The sequence below is a fragment of the Fopius arisanus genome, unplaced genomic scaffold (assembly GCF_000806365.1).
Source record: "Fopius arisanus strain USDA-PBARC FA_bdor unplaced genomic scaffold, ASM80636v1 scaffold00004, whole genome shotgun sequence".
NCBI classification, from domain to species: domain Eukaryota; kingdom Metazoa; phylum Arthropoda; class Insecta; order Hymenoptera; family Braconidae; genus Fopius; species Fopius arisanus.
Window position 1 is genome coordinate 378285 of NW_011887743.1, and position 18709 is coordinate 396993.

Consider the following 18709-nt stretch of genomic DNA (forward strand, 5'->3'; position numbering starts at 1 on the left):
TCATTTCATTACTTAATCTCATGTCATATCCATTCTGCACATTTTGAAGAATCGATTCCTCTAGTCAAGACTACTTGAGCGTCATAAAGAGGAAATCGCGGTGAAATTTTTAAGTTCTCGTTAGAGTTTGGAATTTTCATTACAATCGGTTTTACCCATTTTCACCTAAAAAATTATCCAAATGTCTCAATATAACTTACTTAACATTTATATTTTTTCAATATATTTATTAGACGAGAACAGACGAAAAATTATTTTTTTGAATGAAAATTTAATGAGTCAATGTAAAAGGAATAGGATAAAAAAACATTTCAGTTGTTCTATAATTTATCCGATGGTTCATGAAAAGTGGATAATTGTTCTCCGCAGTCTAATGAATATTTGGAAAAGAGAAAAGTGTTGAGCGAATTAAGATTGAGGCACGTGGAGGATTTTAAAAGTAAAAACACAAAGCATCGCTTTATAATTGGATAAAATGGATTCGATTAATGATTTTGTGATTTTTAAGGTGTCTGATTCTGGATGATAAACTCTCGTTAAAAACTTAAAGTTCAACCCAAGGGTCCCCCAAAAAAGCAAAATCCCCCCCAACACTCAGAAACACTCTTGGTCCAATATACATTGTTTCATCTGTATAGCTCATTATTCAACCTCGTCTCTCCATACTATATATTAAAACCTTAACATAATTAGGTCCTGCTTGAAGATTTAATAAACCATCAAGTAAGCTCTTCATTAAGTACACTGATGTCCCCCGTAATTGGTGAACCATTACTTTATTATCGGACACTGTTCGACAAGTAGCGAGTTTTTTAGTTATACTCATCTTAAAATTAAAAACAGACGAGTCACTTCACTCCACTAAGTACAAAGATAAGGCCACATTTCACTAAAGTCCTCAGGCTAAGTAGCATAATCTCCTTTGTCCCAAATGAGTGTTAGATCCGATGACATCTTGAAATCCGAGTCCTCCATATTCAAGAAATCGAAGGGATCGTGACTATTAGCAAGAAGTGGATCGTAAATATCATTGCTGATATGTTGGGTAGAGGAGGGTGGAGAAGGATGATGATGCATTGTACTTGTCAAAGTCGGTGAGGACTGATGCATCAACGAGTCCAACCAATCAGAATCATCCATGTCCATAGACATGTCACCAATGTCCATCAACTCCTGAGGTACACTCTCCATCTTTACGACAAGATCACCATCTAGCTGTCCAAAGTCCATGGTATCCAAGGTCTCCAGATCTAGTCCTAGCTCTTTAAGATCCAAATTGCTATTAGAACTTGTGACTTCTTGAGGAGGTTGAGGATCCGGTGAGCCTTGCTGAACACTCTGGGGACTCAATAGCATTGCTGCATCGAGTTCGGCATCAGAACTCAGTAGATCAGCAGTGAAAGAGGGGATATCATTTTCCTGATGTTGAGTCTGTCTCTCCTGTTGTAATGCACTTGGTAATTGCACTGAGAATGAAGCCAGAGGCAGAGGTGGCGGAGGTGGTGGTGGAGGTACTGGAGAATTGGGACAGCCACTCTGACTAACATCCATGGCCATCGGGCTAATCGGACTGCCAGCAAATACAAGTCCTGGGCTATCAGCAGGAGCTGTGAATACCAGATTCTGTTGTAGCTGACGATTTGGTGTTGTTGGAGTTGCTGGATCTTGTGCAGCACTCGGTGGCAGTTCACCATTCTTTATCAATATCTCTAGAACATCATCAACCACTTGACTCTTAATGTGGCTCTTTTGTACTGGTTCAATCTTCACTTTCAGCAGCTTAGCAGCTTCATCGTACTCTGGAGGAGGTTTCTCCTCAGATTTTGGTGCTGTTGTTGTTGTCGTCGTCGTCGTAGTACTTCCAATTGTTGTAGTTGGGATTTGCTGCTGTACCTGTTGATGCGCTTGAGCGGCAACCAATGCACCCAGGAGAGAGCCATTTATCTTGGTGGGTTTAGCAAGATTGAGGACAATAGCAGCTGGAAGTTGCACTGTGGTATTATTCTTTACATTATTCTTCTTGTTATTTATGGCTGTGAGAGTTGCAGAATCGAGTATCGCAGTATTGTTAGGCTGTGATTGTAGGAATGCAGCGAGAGAAGCCTTTGCATTCAACTGTTGGAAAGCAGCATGCTGGCTCTGTTGGGTTTGTTGCTGCTGTTGGTTCTGCTGCTGCTGTTGCAGCTGTTGCTGTTGAAGATGCTGCAGCTGCTGCATTTGAATGGCCAGTTGTTGTTGCTGCATCTTATGATGAATGTGATGTTGCAAGTAGAGTTTATCTGCTCTTGCTGGCTGAGTTTGACGCATCTGGGGATTCTGACGCAATTGTTGCCTGAATCTGTAGACCTCTCTCTGGAGCTCTTCGATTTTCTTCTGCTGCTCTTTAATTATATCGTCACCTGCTGGACTCGATGGATCATCGTGCTCACTGTTGTGGGGAGAATCTGTTCTGGGACTGTTGGGCTCGTCCTTTATGGAAGAACTTGGACTTTTGGCATGCAAACTGGAGTCATCCGATGCCATTGGACCTGGGGTATCCATCAGGATGTGACCCATGTGTGTTACGTGGGGACCACTTGAGTTGGAGTTGGCTGTGGAGATCTCGGTGAAGGGCTTCAATCGTTCAATCAGTTGAGGTTTTGACCCTGAAACTGGTAGATTTCGCCTCTTCAGTTCCACTTTGAGGTCACTCACCTTCATATCTTCCAATTTTCCTAGGGGTCGTAATGGGGGCTGCTCTCCAGGATTGTTGGAGGAATTTGATGGAGCTGGGGATGGATTGTTAACACTTCCACCACTGACACTACCAGCATCAGATGCACCACTGCTGGTGAGGGAGAGAGGTTTTTGCGTGGCTGGGAGGATTATTCGAGGTAGTTGGTGTTGACATTCGAGTTGCCACTGGAGGAAGAGCTGCTGTTGTTGGAGCATTATTTCGTAGCTTGTCTCGTTGTGGGCAGCTGAGTTTAGGCCGGGCTGAACCGACGGAGGTGAAGTCTTTTGGGCGTTTGGAGGTCCCTGAGAACAAATAGACAGTGTTGATTTAATCCAGTAAAAATTAATAATATTTCTATCAACACCCTATTTCAGAGCCGCTGCTTGTATATTTTCTCTCTTGATTGCTCACTGATTCCACCGAATCCAGTGAACTTGACATGTAAAATGGAAAAAATTACAAATGATTCGGTTTATGAAAGGATAAGTGTACGTATTTGTAATCTAATTTGCAATAGAATCCCTCGATATGCACCTTTCGAATTGAAAGTTATGCAGAATATTCACTTACACTCTCCAGTCGTTAATTGCGGAATTTTCAATTGCCAATTCCATGCTCCCAAGATATTTAAATAACAATCCGTTGGAGACCATTTTTTCTCTACTTTACTACCGAAATGTATCGATTTCCAACTTAAGAAATTACACGTCAATTATTTCATGAAAGATGTTGAAATAAATGAATCGAATTTTTAAGAAAGGAAATAAAATTTTCGTTAACTGCCAAACGAGTGTAATACAGGTCTACGTATATTTGATAGTGAGATGGTAATCTCGATTTCGTTGGCACGCTCAGAGGGTCCTCCAGACTCTCAGCAGCAATTAGCACTCGAATTACTCAGTGCTAACGAGGGGGCCCTGGATACTCTCAGTTGTACGCGAGAAATCGCGAGACTTAATCACTCGATAAAATCTCAGACTACTTGGACCACTCTCCGGTATTCCAAATGAGCCGGTACATATATTCAATTTGAAAATGCCTCCGAAAATTTCATCAGTGAAATTCTCAAGGAGACAGGACCAATTTTCAACTCCTTTCAGATTACTACATCTTCTCGTATTCCTCACGCAATGCGAATCCAAATAGTCATGTTCAATTTTGACAGTTGCCACCACAAAAAAAAAAGAATCTTGTCTTTATTTATTTGTATATTTACTTTTTTAATAAAATTAATCGAATTCGCTTGTTGCTTTATTTGTCATTGAATCTAATTAGTTAGATGTTGATAAAATATTTAATATTAGAAATTTTTGCTATAATTGTTATTTCCTCTTTGCTATTTTAGATTTAACTAGATTAGATATAAATGCATGCGTATTTACGAGAATATCGAAGGTAATTATGGATTTTATTTAAATGGAATTACTATTTTTGAAAATGTGAAAATGTGAAGTGACACAGGAAATTCGATAAATTATTATAAATAACTCATGATCAAATCGGAGGAATCAACAAATTTTAAAGGCATTATGAGGAACTCCTTGAGACCTTTAAGATGAGATTCAATATAAGCTGCTAAATTATATGGAAGGCTACGATAATTAGCAATAAACGTGAATTTTAGAACGTGACATAACGGTGAAAAATGGAAAAAAAAAAATTGGATAACTCGACGAAAACGCAAGATCCAATTGATGCAATTTCAAACAGCGAAAAATGGCCTTCAAGGCCTTCAATGGTACATAAATATTCCGATTCACTTTCTTTATAAATATATAAAAATTGAACTAAATTTTAAATTTATATAAAACCCGAAAATGACAGAATTTAAGTATTTTTAAATACTTTTTTAAATGAGTTTTCCATTCACGTACACAATATTCATTACACAATATATTATCTCAATACGGCAGAAAGAGACAAATTGTGCAAAAAGTAGAAGAAAATGGGAGCGCTACAGATATGAATCATTTGCTCATGGATCTTGTAAAGTTTTAGTAATCGAAAAAGTTTCAAAAAGATAAAAATACCACAGTTCAATGTCCTAGAATATCCGCGACAGATTCAGCGTTTTAATGATCTGTTGGAGTATGAAAATATCGTCGTAATGAATGAGAAGTTGATTGACTAATTGATGACTAAATTTACCTTGTACTCGTGAAATTTGATGGTTCGTGTTTTTGGTTGACTCTTGGTTTTGGATTTTTTTCTATTCTTGTCTTTTCCAGGTGCATCACTCCTTTGGCATGTTGTGGCTATTGGACTGGCTTGTGGACGTGGGGTTATTGCTGCGGGTGGAGCTGGTGGTGATGCTATTGATATATTTGATAGGGGAGAGAGGCTGGATGTCGTCGAGCCAAGTGACATGGGACTAGGCGCTGGTGCCAGGGGTAATAATGTTGCTGTTGGGCCATTTGTTTGACTCGCCTGTTAAATAATAAAATGTATTCAATTTCTCAGAATGTTGCATAATTCCTCAAAGGTTTGAACAGCTTCCAAATTTTAAAATTACTCAAATAGAACATTTCCGTCAAATCCAATAAATACTTGTGGAGTGTTTCAATCTGATCGAGTGGAACTATTTTAGAAAATTATCAAATCACATCTGCATTGGAAGAATGAATTCAGTTAAATTAAAAATATTAAATATTATAATAGTAATTGAAAGAGGTGAAAATAAAAATAATGTTTTTTTTCTGCAATTGATTGCAGCAATGGGCTTGAAGAGTTGGAATTCTTTTCTATTATTGATTTCTATTTCACCTGTGATGTTGGAAGTTGGGTGTGTTGATTGCCAACGACCGAATTACATAATTCTGCAAACGTTTGTATCGTTGGCTCTCCATTGGTCTGTTGAAAGACGGGTGAAGCCGAGGAGACGACAACAGCACCACCAGTTGTTGGAATACTTAGAGAAACCGTGACGATTCCAGCGGATGCTGCTGCAGTCTCCAGAACATCAGTTCGGCCCTCCAGAGGAGGTGAGGGTGCACCTTCAGAGCTCTGGGAGTCGTCCTCGAAGGTGATGTAGTGATCTGGAGGTTGGGGTTTGTTCACCTGACCCTCGCACGTCGGTTTGAAGGGAATGTGACCCTCTGTGATCATGAATTCAATAAATTCGTTAATCTTTGCATGATTCAGCGGAAGAATTGCATCGAACATATTCTGAAGATAATACACTAATTTTCATGTAGGTAAGATGTTCTGCAAAGCCCTGTAGCAATTTAAAGATGAAAATCGATGTTTTGGGCCCAAAACAGATTAAATGTAGTTCGTTTTTATAAAGTATAAAGACTTCTTTCAAAATTGTACTTTAAAGGTTTTTCTCAACTCCTTTTCTATTTTTTAAATGAGAAATGTGAGAAGGTTTCATTTGTGAGACGCTTGAGATATTAGCAAATTTTTACGATAAAATTTAATTGATGTTCAATTAATGAATGATCTAATTAATTGAGTAATCGTTATAATCACCTTTAACCGCCCTTTCAATGGGCTCTTCAGTATGCAAAATATTTTTCTGTATGAGTTCAAGGGGTCCAGGTCGATGACTAAGTTGATCGTTGAGCTGATCAGCAAGTCTTGCCTTCTTCAGCATCCGCTGCCTCTCCGCCAGACTGGGATCTACATGACCCACGTCCTCGAGGATGTGTTGTCTCACAAGTTCATCTCTTCCCGGTCTCTGCTGAATCTTCGCTTTCAACAGATCACCTGTCTTGGCACGTTCCAGCTGTTTGCGTTGCTCATGAAATCCTGGTGGAGTTTTCAAAGCTAAAATATTCCAAATATTGAAAATTAATTAACGAAGGTAATTAATTAAGACTTCCTGGGAAAGAGTAATCGTTCCATTAATAATTCGTAGAACAAGTCTTGATGGATGAGTCGAGGCTGATGATGAAATAAATTCCAACTCCAAGAATTATGTGAATCATGATTAATCCGAAATTTTCCAGAAATATAAAATACAATTATTTTTGCATTTCATTATATATGCGGTGGGTTTATCTGGGACGCGTTAACGTATGTGAAATTATTACTCGAGTCCTCCTAGGAAGCATAAATTCACCGGAGCCTAGAGAATTTTGCACAACAACCGGATGACCTAAATTTTTCGAGACATCATGTGTGGATTATAATCAATGACAAAAACATGGAATATTCGAGATGACGAGTGAAAACTCCATTTACACATGGATTAATTACATCGACTTGTTAATAATAATTGCAGAAAAGGTTTAATTAAAGTAAACAAATTCTCATTATCGAAATGATGACATGATTAGGAACTTATTATTATCCGGGACATTACCCCTTCTTCTTAAAACTAGAAGTTAAATTTTATTGACTGATCTAATAGGTATGTACTTTCATTACTCGCTGATAATGCATAAATGAATATATTGAATGTATTGTTATAGACTTGATTTATTGACTTTTCGCATGCGTCACTAGATGATGATTATAGTGAAAAGAAAAAAGTGGACGTCAATAATTAAACGCTGATAAATTAGAGATGAAACACTTAGTTCTCAAGGTTTCATACATAATTGTTCTAATTCGATTATGATCGTCAGTGGTAAAAAAAGCCCGATAAAAAGACATCCAATTAAACCCCTTTAATTCTCCACTTGAATTTCGTATTCTCGTCACTATTTAATACTGGAATGACCGACTGCACTTAATGACTAAAAGTAAAAAGAAAAATTACTCAATGGCAATTAAGCATTGGGAATAATTTATGAAGTGAACTCGAGTACTCGAAATGGTGAAAAGTAAAATGTAATGTGTGAAAAGCAAATCAAGTGAGGTGATAATTTATCATTGGTTGTGGCGTAATAACATTAAGATAACTAGGAATACGATGAAAAAATAAAATATATACTTACGTGGCATAATGCCTTGGGCAACGAGTTGATTGTACGGTCGCCTGAGCATCAATTTCACCTTCAAAGCTGCAGCAGAAAAATAAACGATCTTATTAATTAAATTGCTCGCATGAAGAAAAAAAAAGAGACAAAACGGGAGTAACAGTGGTGTAATTAATTATTTTTTTTGATAGCGAGGTGAAATTAATCTGGGAGAGCCATGAATTACTGCTCCAGATTTTTGGGTCCACCCCTGCAGTATATTTCATGAAAAGTACTGGTATGTTTATAGTAACTGGTGAAAAGGATAATGATCAAGACACTTTTAAGTTGGAGAGTTTGTTATTTTGCAGTCTCTGCCCCAGGGCAAGTCAAGGAGGTAAATCCACTGGGACGAATGCATCGAGATAAAGGGAGCTCTTAATTTTTCGCACTGTGAAAAGACATCGTCGTTTGTGTTTACTCAAACGAACCGACCAGCAGTTGGTGCGTACACCTCGTTAAGATGGACTTCTTCGATGCCACTTTTGACCCCCGGCATTTTTTACTTTATTTAATTGGTTTGGGGGTATTTTACATTTTTTTATTTATACCATTATGAATAATTTCATCGATTAGAACGATCGATGAGTCATTTAAGGGGCAATTTAACATCTAGGGGAACATTTCGCGAGAAATATGAATCGATTTCGATTAGTCATCGGTATCATTTTTTTTTATGTTGGAAAAATAATAACAGATGCTAAACAGCAATCGGCTATCAAAATTTATAAAGAACTTTTTAACAATAATTATTTAGTGGATGGTACATGTTTATTATTCAATTTTTTATGGAATTTCAATTTCATCCCTGAATTTTCCTTTCGATATTCCACAGCAGGAAAGTAATTAATAATTTATTTTCTTTGTTAATAATTTTTCAAATTATTCGTAGTGGTTTTCTCTTAAAAATCATAATATAATTATTTCTGCTATGAATATTTTTGTTTGTTGTAAAAATTATTATGGCAATGAGAATTATTGTAATACCAATTATCGATCATTGATAATTATCTACGTTTTAATATAGTAAAACTTGAACAAAATTTACTGCTATCCCCGTGGGGATAATGGGTGATTATTATTCTGAAAAGTTTTCAATTGATTTCCGTTATATATGAATTATTATTTTACGAATGAAGAGGAAATAAAAAGAATTAACATACAAAGAGATATAAATAAATGCAGGCAAACAATTGTTGCATACATTCTCGGCGGAAAAAATTGAATAATAATCTGCAATCTGAATTCCAAGCTCCTCTCAGTGCTCCCATGCATTCCACTAAATCTCTCCATTTGCATCATACATAAGTGCATATAAAATTTATCAGCGAATTGTAATGGAAATTTTTATAAGAGCTTTATACAATGAGCGAAAATAATTTTGTTCATGCGGTAAAGATTTTAATTGTTTTTACGACATTCGCGTGTCTCATAACAGTGGAGGGCTTTTTCCCCCTTGAGCTTTGAGTCTCTTAAAAACATCTCTGAATAAATCCCCCCGTGGAATCTTCTCAGTGCACAGTCCATTAAAAGCTTCAGCAGCTTCCGGATGTCTCGGAATTTACGTGCATTTTGTGCAATTTGTTTTTACTTTAATGCCCTTCGAATTATTCTTGAAGTCTTCAGATTTTTCATGTCCACATGAAAAAAAGTATAAAACATATTTACAATTCATGAAGAATATGTAGAATATGGGTCCCTTACAAAACCAACCTTTGATATAATTTAATTAATACAAAAAAGTGTCCTACTATAGTTGAAGATGGAGACCAGCTCATACATGATCTTTTGTGATTCATATCAGCCGCGTCCGCGTCGTGAACCAAGGGTAACGTACCGCGCTGGTATGGTTTCGATTAAATCATTTCCAGTGTTTTGAATTTAACGAAGTTTATCTTATTATAAATTTATAAATTCATACTTCTAGCACCCATCATATGAGATGAGGTGACTTGAAGTATATAAATTCAAAAGGGGACCAGGTCACAATTATAAGTCAGAAAAATTTTGTAGAGGGTGAAATTTTATGGAGTAGTGTGAATAATCAAAATATGCATAAAAAACGTGTTATATATATATACCTTGTATTATTTTTAAATAAATTTTTGGCCGTTTGCGTCTGCGGAAATGATAAGCGAAGGGATAATAAGATATATGATTTTATCAACTACCCATATAATTGTTTCTTCAATTTTTGTATACTTTCAAAAACTTGTAATAATATTAGTTTTTATTGAAAAAATTGTTGTGACGTCGTTAGGATGTAGAATGATAAATAAATTCCTCTAAAATCCGTGGGGTTTCAAAAAGTGTCTGAAATATCGGTATTTTACTACTGAATTTCAGCAAATCATAGAGAACGAATGATAAAAATAATTTCGTGTTTAAATAAATGAGGGATGAATAATTAGTCGATAATATTTTCAAGTACTCACTCTAGTTTTTCGAAAATATCTTGAAAACGCCGAAAGATAGAGATAATTGCATAAATACCTTCTTTATAGCTTTCATCTTTCTCTACAAAAAATGTACCTATAAAAAAAACGCCATCTTCCTTGGATTCCAAGATATTAATTAGAAACGGCTCGACAAAAATGCACTTCTTCCTAGTTAACTTTTTTTCTAGAGAAATAATTATCTGAAAATTTCAACAGAACTCTGTCTTTCTGATAAAAATTTAAACGAATTAATTGGAAATCTTAAATGCAATGTTTTATGCGTCAGCAGTTTGATTTTTATGGATTTTATTTGTACGTTCTTTCTGGCGCACGATTTCTCCATTGAAAAAAGATGTACAAACTCGTTTGGTTATAGACTTAAAAAGAAAATTGAAGAGACACCACATGAGACACATTCACATGCAGAGGACGATGTACCGCGGGGGTGATCCAATAATACAGAGCTTTGAGTATAAATAAAGCAGTGTTGCCCCGGAGGTAGGCACCAACCGTTTCTATTTTTTCCTTCCCATTTCTTCTCTCATTCTCGTGCCTTTTTTCTCCATTTTTAATCTTTTTCTTCTTTTTTTCGTTTCATTTTCTGTCCCCCAACGTTGGACAGCATAATCTGTGTGCACCTAAAATCGACAACTTTTTAAAATAGAAAATATTTCAAGAAATCATTGCCTTCGAATTGGTTTCTACCGAAAATTGATGACTCTGAGCTCGCTCATGAGTTCGTGGTATAAAAATAAATAACGACTTTATGTAAATTGATTGTTCAATATTTGGGATGAGGCGAGGAGTAAAAGTGCGTTAAATACATGGGTTATTTCAATGTATATCCAACTGAGCATATGCCTCTGACCTACAAACAGACTGAATGGCGCTAGATTGTGATTTATTATGGCAGTGAAAAGAGCGAGTGAGGGTCGGACACACGTGAATCTCTGCCAAATGGACGTGTTAATATTTTTCTTTACTCTCTTTTGACAATCAAAACAATTTATTTTAGATTACAATCTGCACTAATAGCAGAAATGGCATTCACCCATTTTTACCAATCTATCACTGAAGTAGTTGGGGACCAATCATTTGTAAATTCGTCAAGATAGTATCTACATAGGGGTCGCCGTCGGCATAGTTAATATAGTGAGGGTTAGGCATTATGAGGACACATAGTACATCTGCATCTAATGTGATAGTTATAGTTATAGTTCCATGGAGAAAGTGAAATAAAAAAATTATGAAAAGAGAAATTTAAGTTTTTAAACGAACGTCAATAGTTATTTTTTATATTTTACAATGCTGGATGTAGTAATATAGTAATTATTTCCATGTCACATGGTATTCCCTTAAAAGGAAATACATAAATAACTTAATTCATAAAAATGTTTTTTTTTAGGATTCACTAAAAATCTTTTGAGTTGTTTGTCGGAGAATTGGCCATAGTAATTGGTACTATTAAAGTCTCTCTTCTCGAATTTCGATGTCATTGATTTATCTTGTTTTGGCCGACTCTCAACGAAGTAGAGCAGTTCTCCGTAAAATAATGAAAGAAAAAAAAATCGCGAATGCGCGGGTGCGTGAACTTGATTTGCACTCTCCCGCGTATTTCTACGATGCGTTAACTGCAAGCCCCGCCCACAATGGCATTTAACCACGCCTTCTAATCGGAGAAGTTTCAACGCGCAGTTGTCGCTGTTATTCCACCTCCTCATTTGCCACCAGATTTTTCAAATAAATCCTCACTGACTAAAAAGCTGCATATTTATCTTTAACTTTCATTGGTAATCCCCTCCTGTTATTTGAGTATTTTTAATCCACAAAAATCTGCGCTCGTCGCATATGAGAACTTGTGGCTAACGAATTTATCCATAACAACAAAACTCTCAACCGCGTGAGTGTGAAAATAAAATAAAATTTTAAACATTGTTTTTTTTTTTTACGGTCAACACTTCGCCGACAATGACACTCATTTTATTTGTAACATAAATAAAGTTGTACATGGTGAAAACGTAATAAAAGTATGGGATCGTGTATATTATGTCGATCGTTTCGAAGCCATTTTTATCCCTCCAGAGGGACCTTTTTTTTTTATAATTTTTACATACGACTGTTCATTCATACGTCTAGAAAATTTGATGACAAACAAACGTGGCCCCAAACAATTATTTTTATTCTGAGGAGGAAAGAGAGGTCTTTGACTCCGGGAATTCTTTTTATGGGATCAGTGCACTCGTCTCAGTTTTAGAATAATTAATTTGGGTAATTAAGTTTATTAAGTGTTATAGGATGGGTTTGAAATATGAGTTTATTCACACTTTGAAACCAGAATTTTTTGTTAAAAATTTATATTTATATTTATATATTCATAAAATTCCATTTTTTCCCACATATTCTTTCTACAAAAGATGTAATACATCAGATGCCCACTGCATAAATACAAGTACATATAACGTACTCTTCCCTTCCTCTTCTCTTTCTGCTTTCCTCTTTTTTCCCTCTATTTTTCAAGACCTCGCCCTCATGTTTCTCCATTTATTTCCTCCTCTTTATATTTCTCTTTGTCATCTGACTACACATGACTTGAGTCATGCAATTGCTGTACAACATAAATTACTAAAAAGTACTATCAAAAAAATCAGCCAAATCAATAACCTAATTAAACAATTAATTAAAAATCCACAGATCCAATAGCCAAATGGAATTGAATTCTCACGACGGAAGAAATTATTGGAAAAATATCGCTTGAAAAAAATATTTCAATGACGATTAAATACAAATACATGTTCTCCTATACCCACGCATTTATTTATTGTTCATGTGTTGCAAAGATTCTATTCAACTTTATCCAAAATGGAGGGCACATGTTTATATTCTCTTTTCTGCGTCAAAAAATTTCTCCACCGGATTTATTCAATTTCTCGTTATCTCTCATTTCATTATCCAAGTTCCTTTCTCTTTTCTTCTCTCCTTTCACCCTCACCGGAATTCATTTTTAACTCACGGCATATACTTGTATATGTATTATGTTATCCACTAGTAATATATATCGTGGTACCGCGTGGGTGGACCACGTGGGTTTGACAGCTGGTGTGTGTATGCCTACGGCAACTGATTACACCTACGGAAAATTCAACTGATCATCTTTTCTTCTTGTCTCTCTGGTTTCTCTCAGACCCGATAACACGTGTTGAAAATTCATTGTTTTTTCAATGGAAATAATCTGGGGAAAGATAAATCTGAGGCACAGTGAAATGTTGAGGAATAAGAGATTAGTGGAAAATTCATCGTCAGATTGTTGTTAAAGAGTTATTGCCGATATCTTCTCGTTTTTTATGTTTTTTATCTCATTTCACAGGATTAAAGCGAAAGAACCATTTTGATGTTTCATCATTATTCAATGACTCACAGAAACTTTTGGTAAACTTTTGTAAATTTGTGAAAAAGCTTCAATTATATTTCAGCATCAATTCAATTTTAATTCGAAATCTTAACTGAATTTTTCATTCGCCTTGAAAATTCAGAAAAATCGATTCTTCAATGAATATTTGAATTTTCCCACTTCTCCGAAAAACCGAGCGTGGAATGTAATTTAATTGTTAATAAAGTTGAAGATCAAATGAGTTTTTGCCAGAATTTTCAATGTTTTCAATTTTTCAGGTCCATATACAGCCTGAAAATGCTAAATAATTTGAATATTCCCGAAATTAATTGACTCTCCAATGAATCCAATTGAAAAGACACCAGAAATTTCCTGTCACGTTATCATTGTAAAAAATGTTAAATTTTTTAATTTGAAAAACTAAAATAACTTGAAATCTCCAATGGACATTTAAATACCGCCGATTCGAGGGAAATTTGAGGAAATCATCTGGATTAATTAGAAAAACCGAGGGTTATTAACAGATGACTTTCAGCCACCTCGAGTATTTTCCAGTTCCAAGAATAACAATCGCCAATTTCTACAACTCAAAAAAAAAATCTAGTGCTACGAAGCGACGAAATAAATCCTTTCCACGTACTAATTAACACCTAAACAATTCCCCGACGACCCGGAATATCACCCTTGTTCCCAAACCCCAAACAATCCGTCACATTCTCACCCGACTAGGCGTTGCCCCTGATTTCCATCTCCGGAAAACTCCGCAATAAACTCAAACAATGCTTTCCACCGACCGAATTTACCCACCAGACAGCTTGGCGTCGTTCCATCCTCCCAACAAAAAAAAAAATCTCCATTATCCTCACTCATTACACCGTATCTAATAAATACAAACTTGCCCCCTCCTCCCTTCTCCTTTCCGCCCCTTCCACCCCTTCCGCCCCTTCCCCCCCTTCCTCCCCATCCACTCCACCACCCATCCACCCCACCGCCTAACCATCTCCCCCTACCCCAGGATAATTAATTTACTCTTCATCGTCTCAACTCACCTCGACATAAAATCTAAGAATAAAATAAATAAAGAGAGAAAAAAATGGCAGAGTAACAAGAAAAATGAACAAAAAAAAGAGGGGAAAAAAAAACAAACGGCGCGAGCTCGCGGTTGCGCGATTTCCACAAATGGAATCGGTTTCGCCGGTTTCAAGATACGATCGGTATCGTTGGTGCACGGAAAAACGCCATAACTTTGTATCCTATAAGGCGGCAATGCACAGGTGCATGGCAACCTTTCCTCTCCCTTCAACCTCATCCCCACATTGAGTTTCATATAGACGGGAACTTGTCAGTGATACGTCCCTCCGATTCTCTCGGGCTTCTCCAATCCAATCCTCTTGCACTTGGAAAAATTTATTGATATTTCAGTCACAGGGTCATTTGAATTTTCTATTATGTGATTTTCGATTTTAGTGCTGGAAACAATCACTCATTTTTCATTGAGTTTCTATTTTTGGAGTTGTGAACATTTCAGTTCAAGTTTCATTCGAAAATTTTTTAGTAATGAATCAAGTTTTCAATTATGAAATAGAAGATTTGGAATGGATCTGAATTCGAAGAGATTCATCACTTGTCGTTTTTATCTTTTTTATAATTCAGCAATTTTACAGAATTTCCAGGGAAACCTAAAAGTTTTGGGAAATTTCAATCACGTTACGTGAGTTCCAATTTAATTTCAAGTAACAGTTGTCACTAATTTCTCATTCATAGTGAAAACTCAAGAAATTTGGGTCATTATTCAATTAAATTGGGTTATTCGAATCAGTCATCGCTCAATGAAAACTTCAATTTATGGTTTCACTCTGAAAATCGAACGTCATAAATAAAATAAATTGAATTTTCTGTTTCACGTTCTGGAGTTTTTTATCATTACAATTCCATAGAAAATTCAGTGAGTATATTCAGAAATTTTTATGAGATTGGCATTAAATGCGGTTTATCCAGAAGAAAACTGTAAAATTTCAGATTTTACTAAAAATTCAATCGAATTTGACAACGAATTTTCATAAGGGTTTGAAAATCGGAATAGACTAATCACTTTTCGTCTTTTCGTTTCTTAAAATGGAGGAATTTCCCTGAATTTCTAGTGAAACCTGAAAATAAATCGAAATTTCAGTGAAAATGACATGTAAATTTTCAATTACGTGTACAGAAAAAAGTTTCCTTTAGCCAAGAATATTTATTAACCACAACAAAATATATTTGGCATTATTAAGTCTTTATGGGAGTATTTACACAGTGATCGCCAGATTTACTGGTGGGAAGAAAATATTTTTGGTAAAAATAATTTTTTTTCTCAGTGTGGGTTTCAATTTAATTTGAAAGCGAAACCGTACATTAAATCTTCATTTATTTTGGAAATTCAACAATAATTGGTTTTTCCGGGTCAAACAATGCGTAATTTTCCAATAAAAGTTTGAATTGTCAGAGACATTATGAAAATTAAAGCTTAAATAGAATAAAATTTTAAATAGATGGAAAAGAATTGCGTGAAGTAGTGGAAACCTCCATGTTGCATACGTGTGTCCTTATTCCCCTTTTTATAGCGTTTTCTTTCATTTATTTATTTTTTATTCCGAGTGCTCTTTCATTCTATTTTATTGGAGAGGGAGAAGGGGTAGGTGATGGGGAGAGATCGAAAAAAATCGTTAGTATGATCGGTGACACGGTGAGATTCTAGAAATAGACTCGATGGTATAATCACGGTGGTGATATACTGTAATACCTACGACGGTTTTGGAAACTTGTACTTTACCGTATTTAACCATTATACGGGACTCTAATGTTGGATTGCAAAGGTGAGTAAATCTGAGAGGATTGATGTTGAACATTGTCGAGTTATTTACAATTGGAAATTATTTTTGTTGCACAAAACAAACCAAAAAAACTGGATTTCAGTTGATTTTTTTGTTTTTAATATTTTAACCCCGACTGGAGTCCTAAAATTATAGATTTTGTGGTTAGTTAATTTTTCAGATTAACAATTTCAATTACAAGTGAAAAAACATGGAATTTTCCTTTTTTCATTAACAAATTAGTCAATTATTATTATTATTATTATTAATTTTGGGTTTAGTTAATTTTTCAGATTAACAATTCAATTTTAAGTGAAAAAACATCGAATCGTTCCTTTTTCATTAACAAATTAGTCAATTTTTTTATTATTCCGTTAATATTGAACATTTAGGTGAGAAAATTTTTCAAAATTTTCAATCTATAAAAAATGTTGTTTATTTAATTGGCTTGAGTGAATTGTAATCTAAAAATGGAATTTCTTTAAATTCAAAGTGAAAGATAAATCAGTCTCCCAGGTGTAATTTCTTGACTACTAAAAAATGAATGCACTGACAATAAAATTTAGTAAATTAAAAACAATTGTTTTTAAACAATGAATGGATGAAATGAATGAATAGTCACAAGCACATCATATGATTGTGAGTGCTAAACATTGAATTGAATAAATTCATTCAAAACAACTAATTGAAATTTTGGACGTCAACTGTAACTTTACTTGTTTAAAAAAATTTTTATTAGAAAGTAGTATTCGTTAAAATATTTGCCTGAGGATGCATTCAATTTAGAAATATATTTGATACCCTCAACTAATATTTTTTTTTGTATATTAAGATTAGATAAATATTGTTTAACTTCTTACTAATCACAAGAAATTAATGCAATAAAAATAAATAATTCATTTTTGTGCTTCGGTTTTACTAAGCTATATAACTAATAGTATATTTATTTGTTTTTATAAAATATTTGTGAGGAATCAGTAAATTGCCGTGAATTCGCCAAAAGATTGAATTAATTAAATATTTACTTACTTCAAATATGTTTTTAATTGTTTTAAATTTAATTTAATAAAAGCAACCGTTTTTCGCCGCAAACAAATAGACTTATTACATTTTACTAAATTTCTTTCTCAGTGTTCGTATACCAAAAAAATCGATGGAAAATCGATTTCTTAATAATAAACGAATCGTTCTCTCAGTGCACTAAATATTTATTTTTCATTTGATTTAGGGGTTGAATAAAAAATGGTTTGGAAAATGAATTGAAGAATGAGTGACCTAGGGGAAAGAAATGAATATTAATTTTCCTTTTTGCCTCGATAGCTTCATGGAATTCGATTTCCGCTCCAAACGCTAGACCTTGATCGGCCGAAATCGGTACATGGAAAACAATCCGATAAACATCCCCCGTCCCTCAAAATAAATCGTTCATTTTCCTCAAACTTTCCTGCAAACAACACGTAAAACAATAAATACTTGAATCAAGTATATTGTATACTTGATCTGAGTATATGCATAATTTTTATTACAATCGCGGGAAAATCAATTTGTAATTGATATTCATTGAAAACGGAATATACTAGAATCAAGTATACAATATACTTGATGCAAGTATTTTTCCGTGAACCGATCGTGCAAAATTTTTTAGGGAAATTCCTCGCACTAATTCTCGCGCTCGTGATTTTATAATTAACAAAAGGTGACACTCCCGTTTGTTTGCGACCCACTTATGAGGAAGTTCCCGATTATTGGGAAGCACTCGGGGTATTACTACTGAATATTAATCTCCGTGTAAACATCTCCGACTGACTAAATTGGATTTGTTGGGACGCAATAGTCGGGGAATTTTTATGGCCCAGAGAGACGTAAAAATTCAGTGATTGTTCAGATAAAGAAGTGACACATTGCACATGTCTCTCTCCGATCTTACCAATAGGTATACCTATATACACACTGTATATACTACATTTACGATGCATGTATAGATTTCACCGGTTATGATGGACCGTGAAATGTATGTGGGACGAGCATTCGCCCACGCGTGCCCTTCAACTACGTTTTCATTCACAAAATCGATTTCAACTCAATGAATTACTCAATGAATTTTCACAATCCAAACAAATCTATGGAATTAAATAATAAATTTTGCAATATCAATCACAGACGAGCGTGAGGGAATGATATTATTGAAGAAAACTATGAAATTTGAGATTTTACTAAAAATTCAATGGAATTTGACACGGAATTTTCATAAGAATTTGAAAATCAGAATAGATTAATCAATTCTAGTTTTTAGTCTTTCAAATTTATGGAATTATCTGAATTCCCGTGAAATCTAAGAATTTATTCAAATTTCAATGAAAATGTCATCTAAATTTTGATTTCGTTTATCTTAAAAATTTTATAATAATTGGGGT

At 34.8% G+C, this 18709-nt stretch overlaps 1 protein-coding gene across 1 annotated transcript in view; it reads right to left on the bottom strand.

Moving 5' to 3' along the window:
* Nucleotides 1-591: 591 nt before the first annotated feature.
* Nucleotides 592-18709, bottom strand: part of LOC105271123 (Myocardin-related transcription factor) — a 138617-nt gene continuing 120499 nt past the window's right edge. Inside the window, exons 4-8 of the mRNA XM_011312479.1 lie at nucleotides 7600-7665; nucleotides 6188-6484; nucleotides 5480-5811; nucleotides 4865-5143; nucleotides 592-3018 (exon numbers count right to left, since the gene is read on the bottom strand). Of these exons, the coding sequence (XP_011310781.1) occupies nucleotides 904-3018; nucleotides 4865-5143; nucleotides 5480-5811; nucleotides 6188-6484; nucleotides 7600-7665 (3089 nt within the window). The 3' untranslated portion in view covers nucleotides 592-903. The remainder of the gene's footprint in view (nucleotides 3019-4864; nucleotides 5144-5479; nucleotides 5812-6187; nucleotides 6485-7599; nucleotides 7666-18709) is intronic.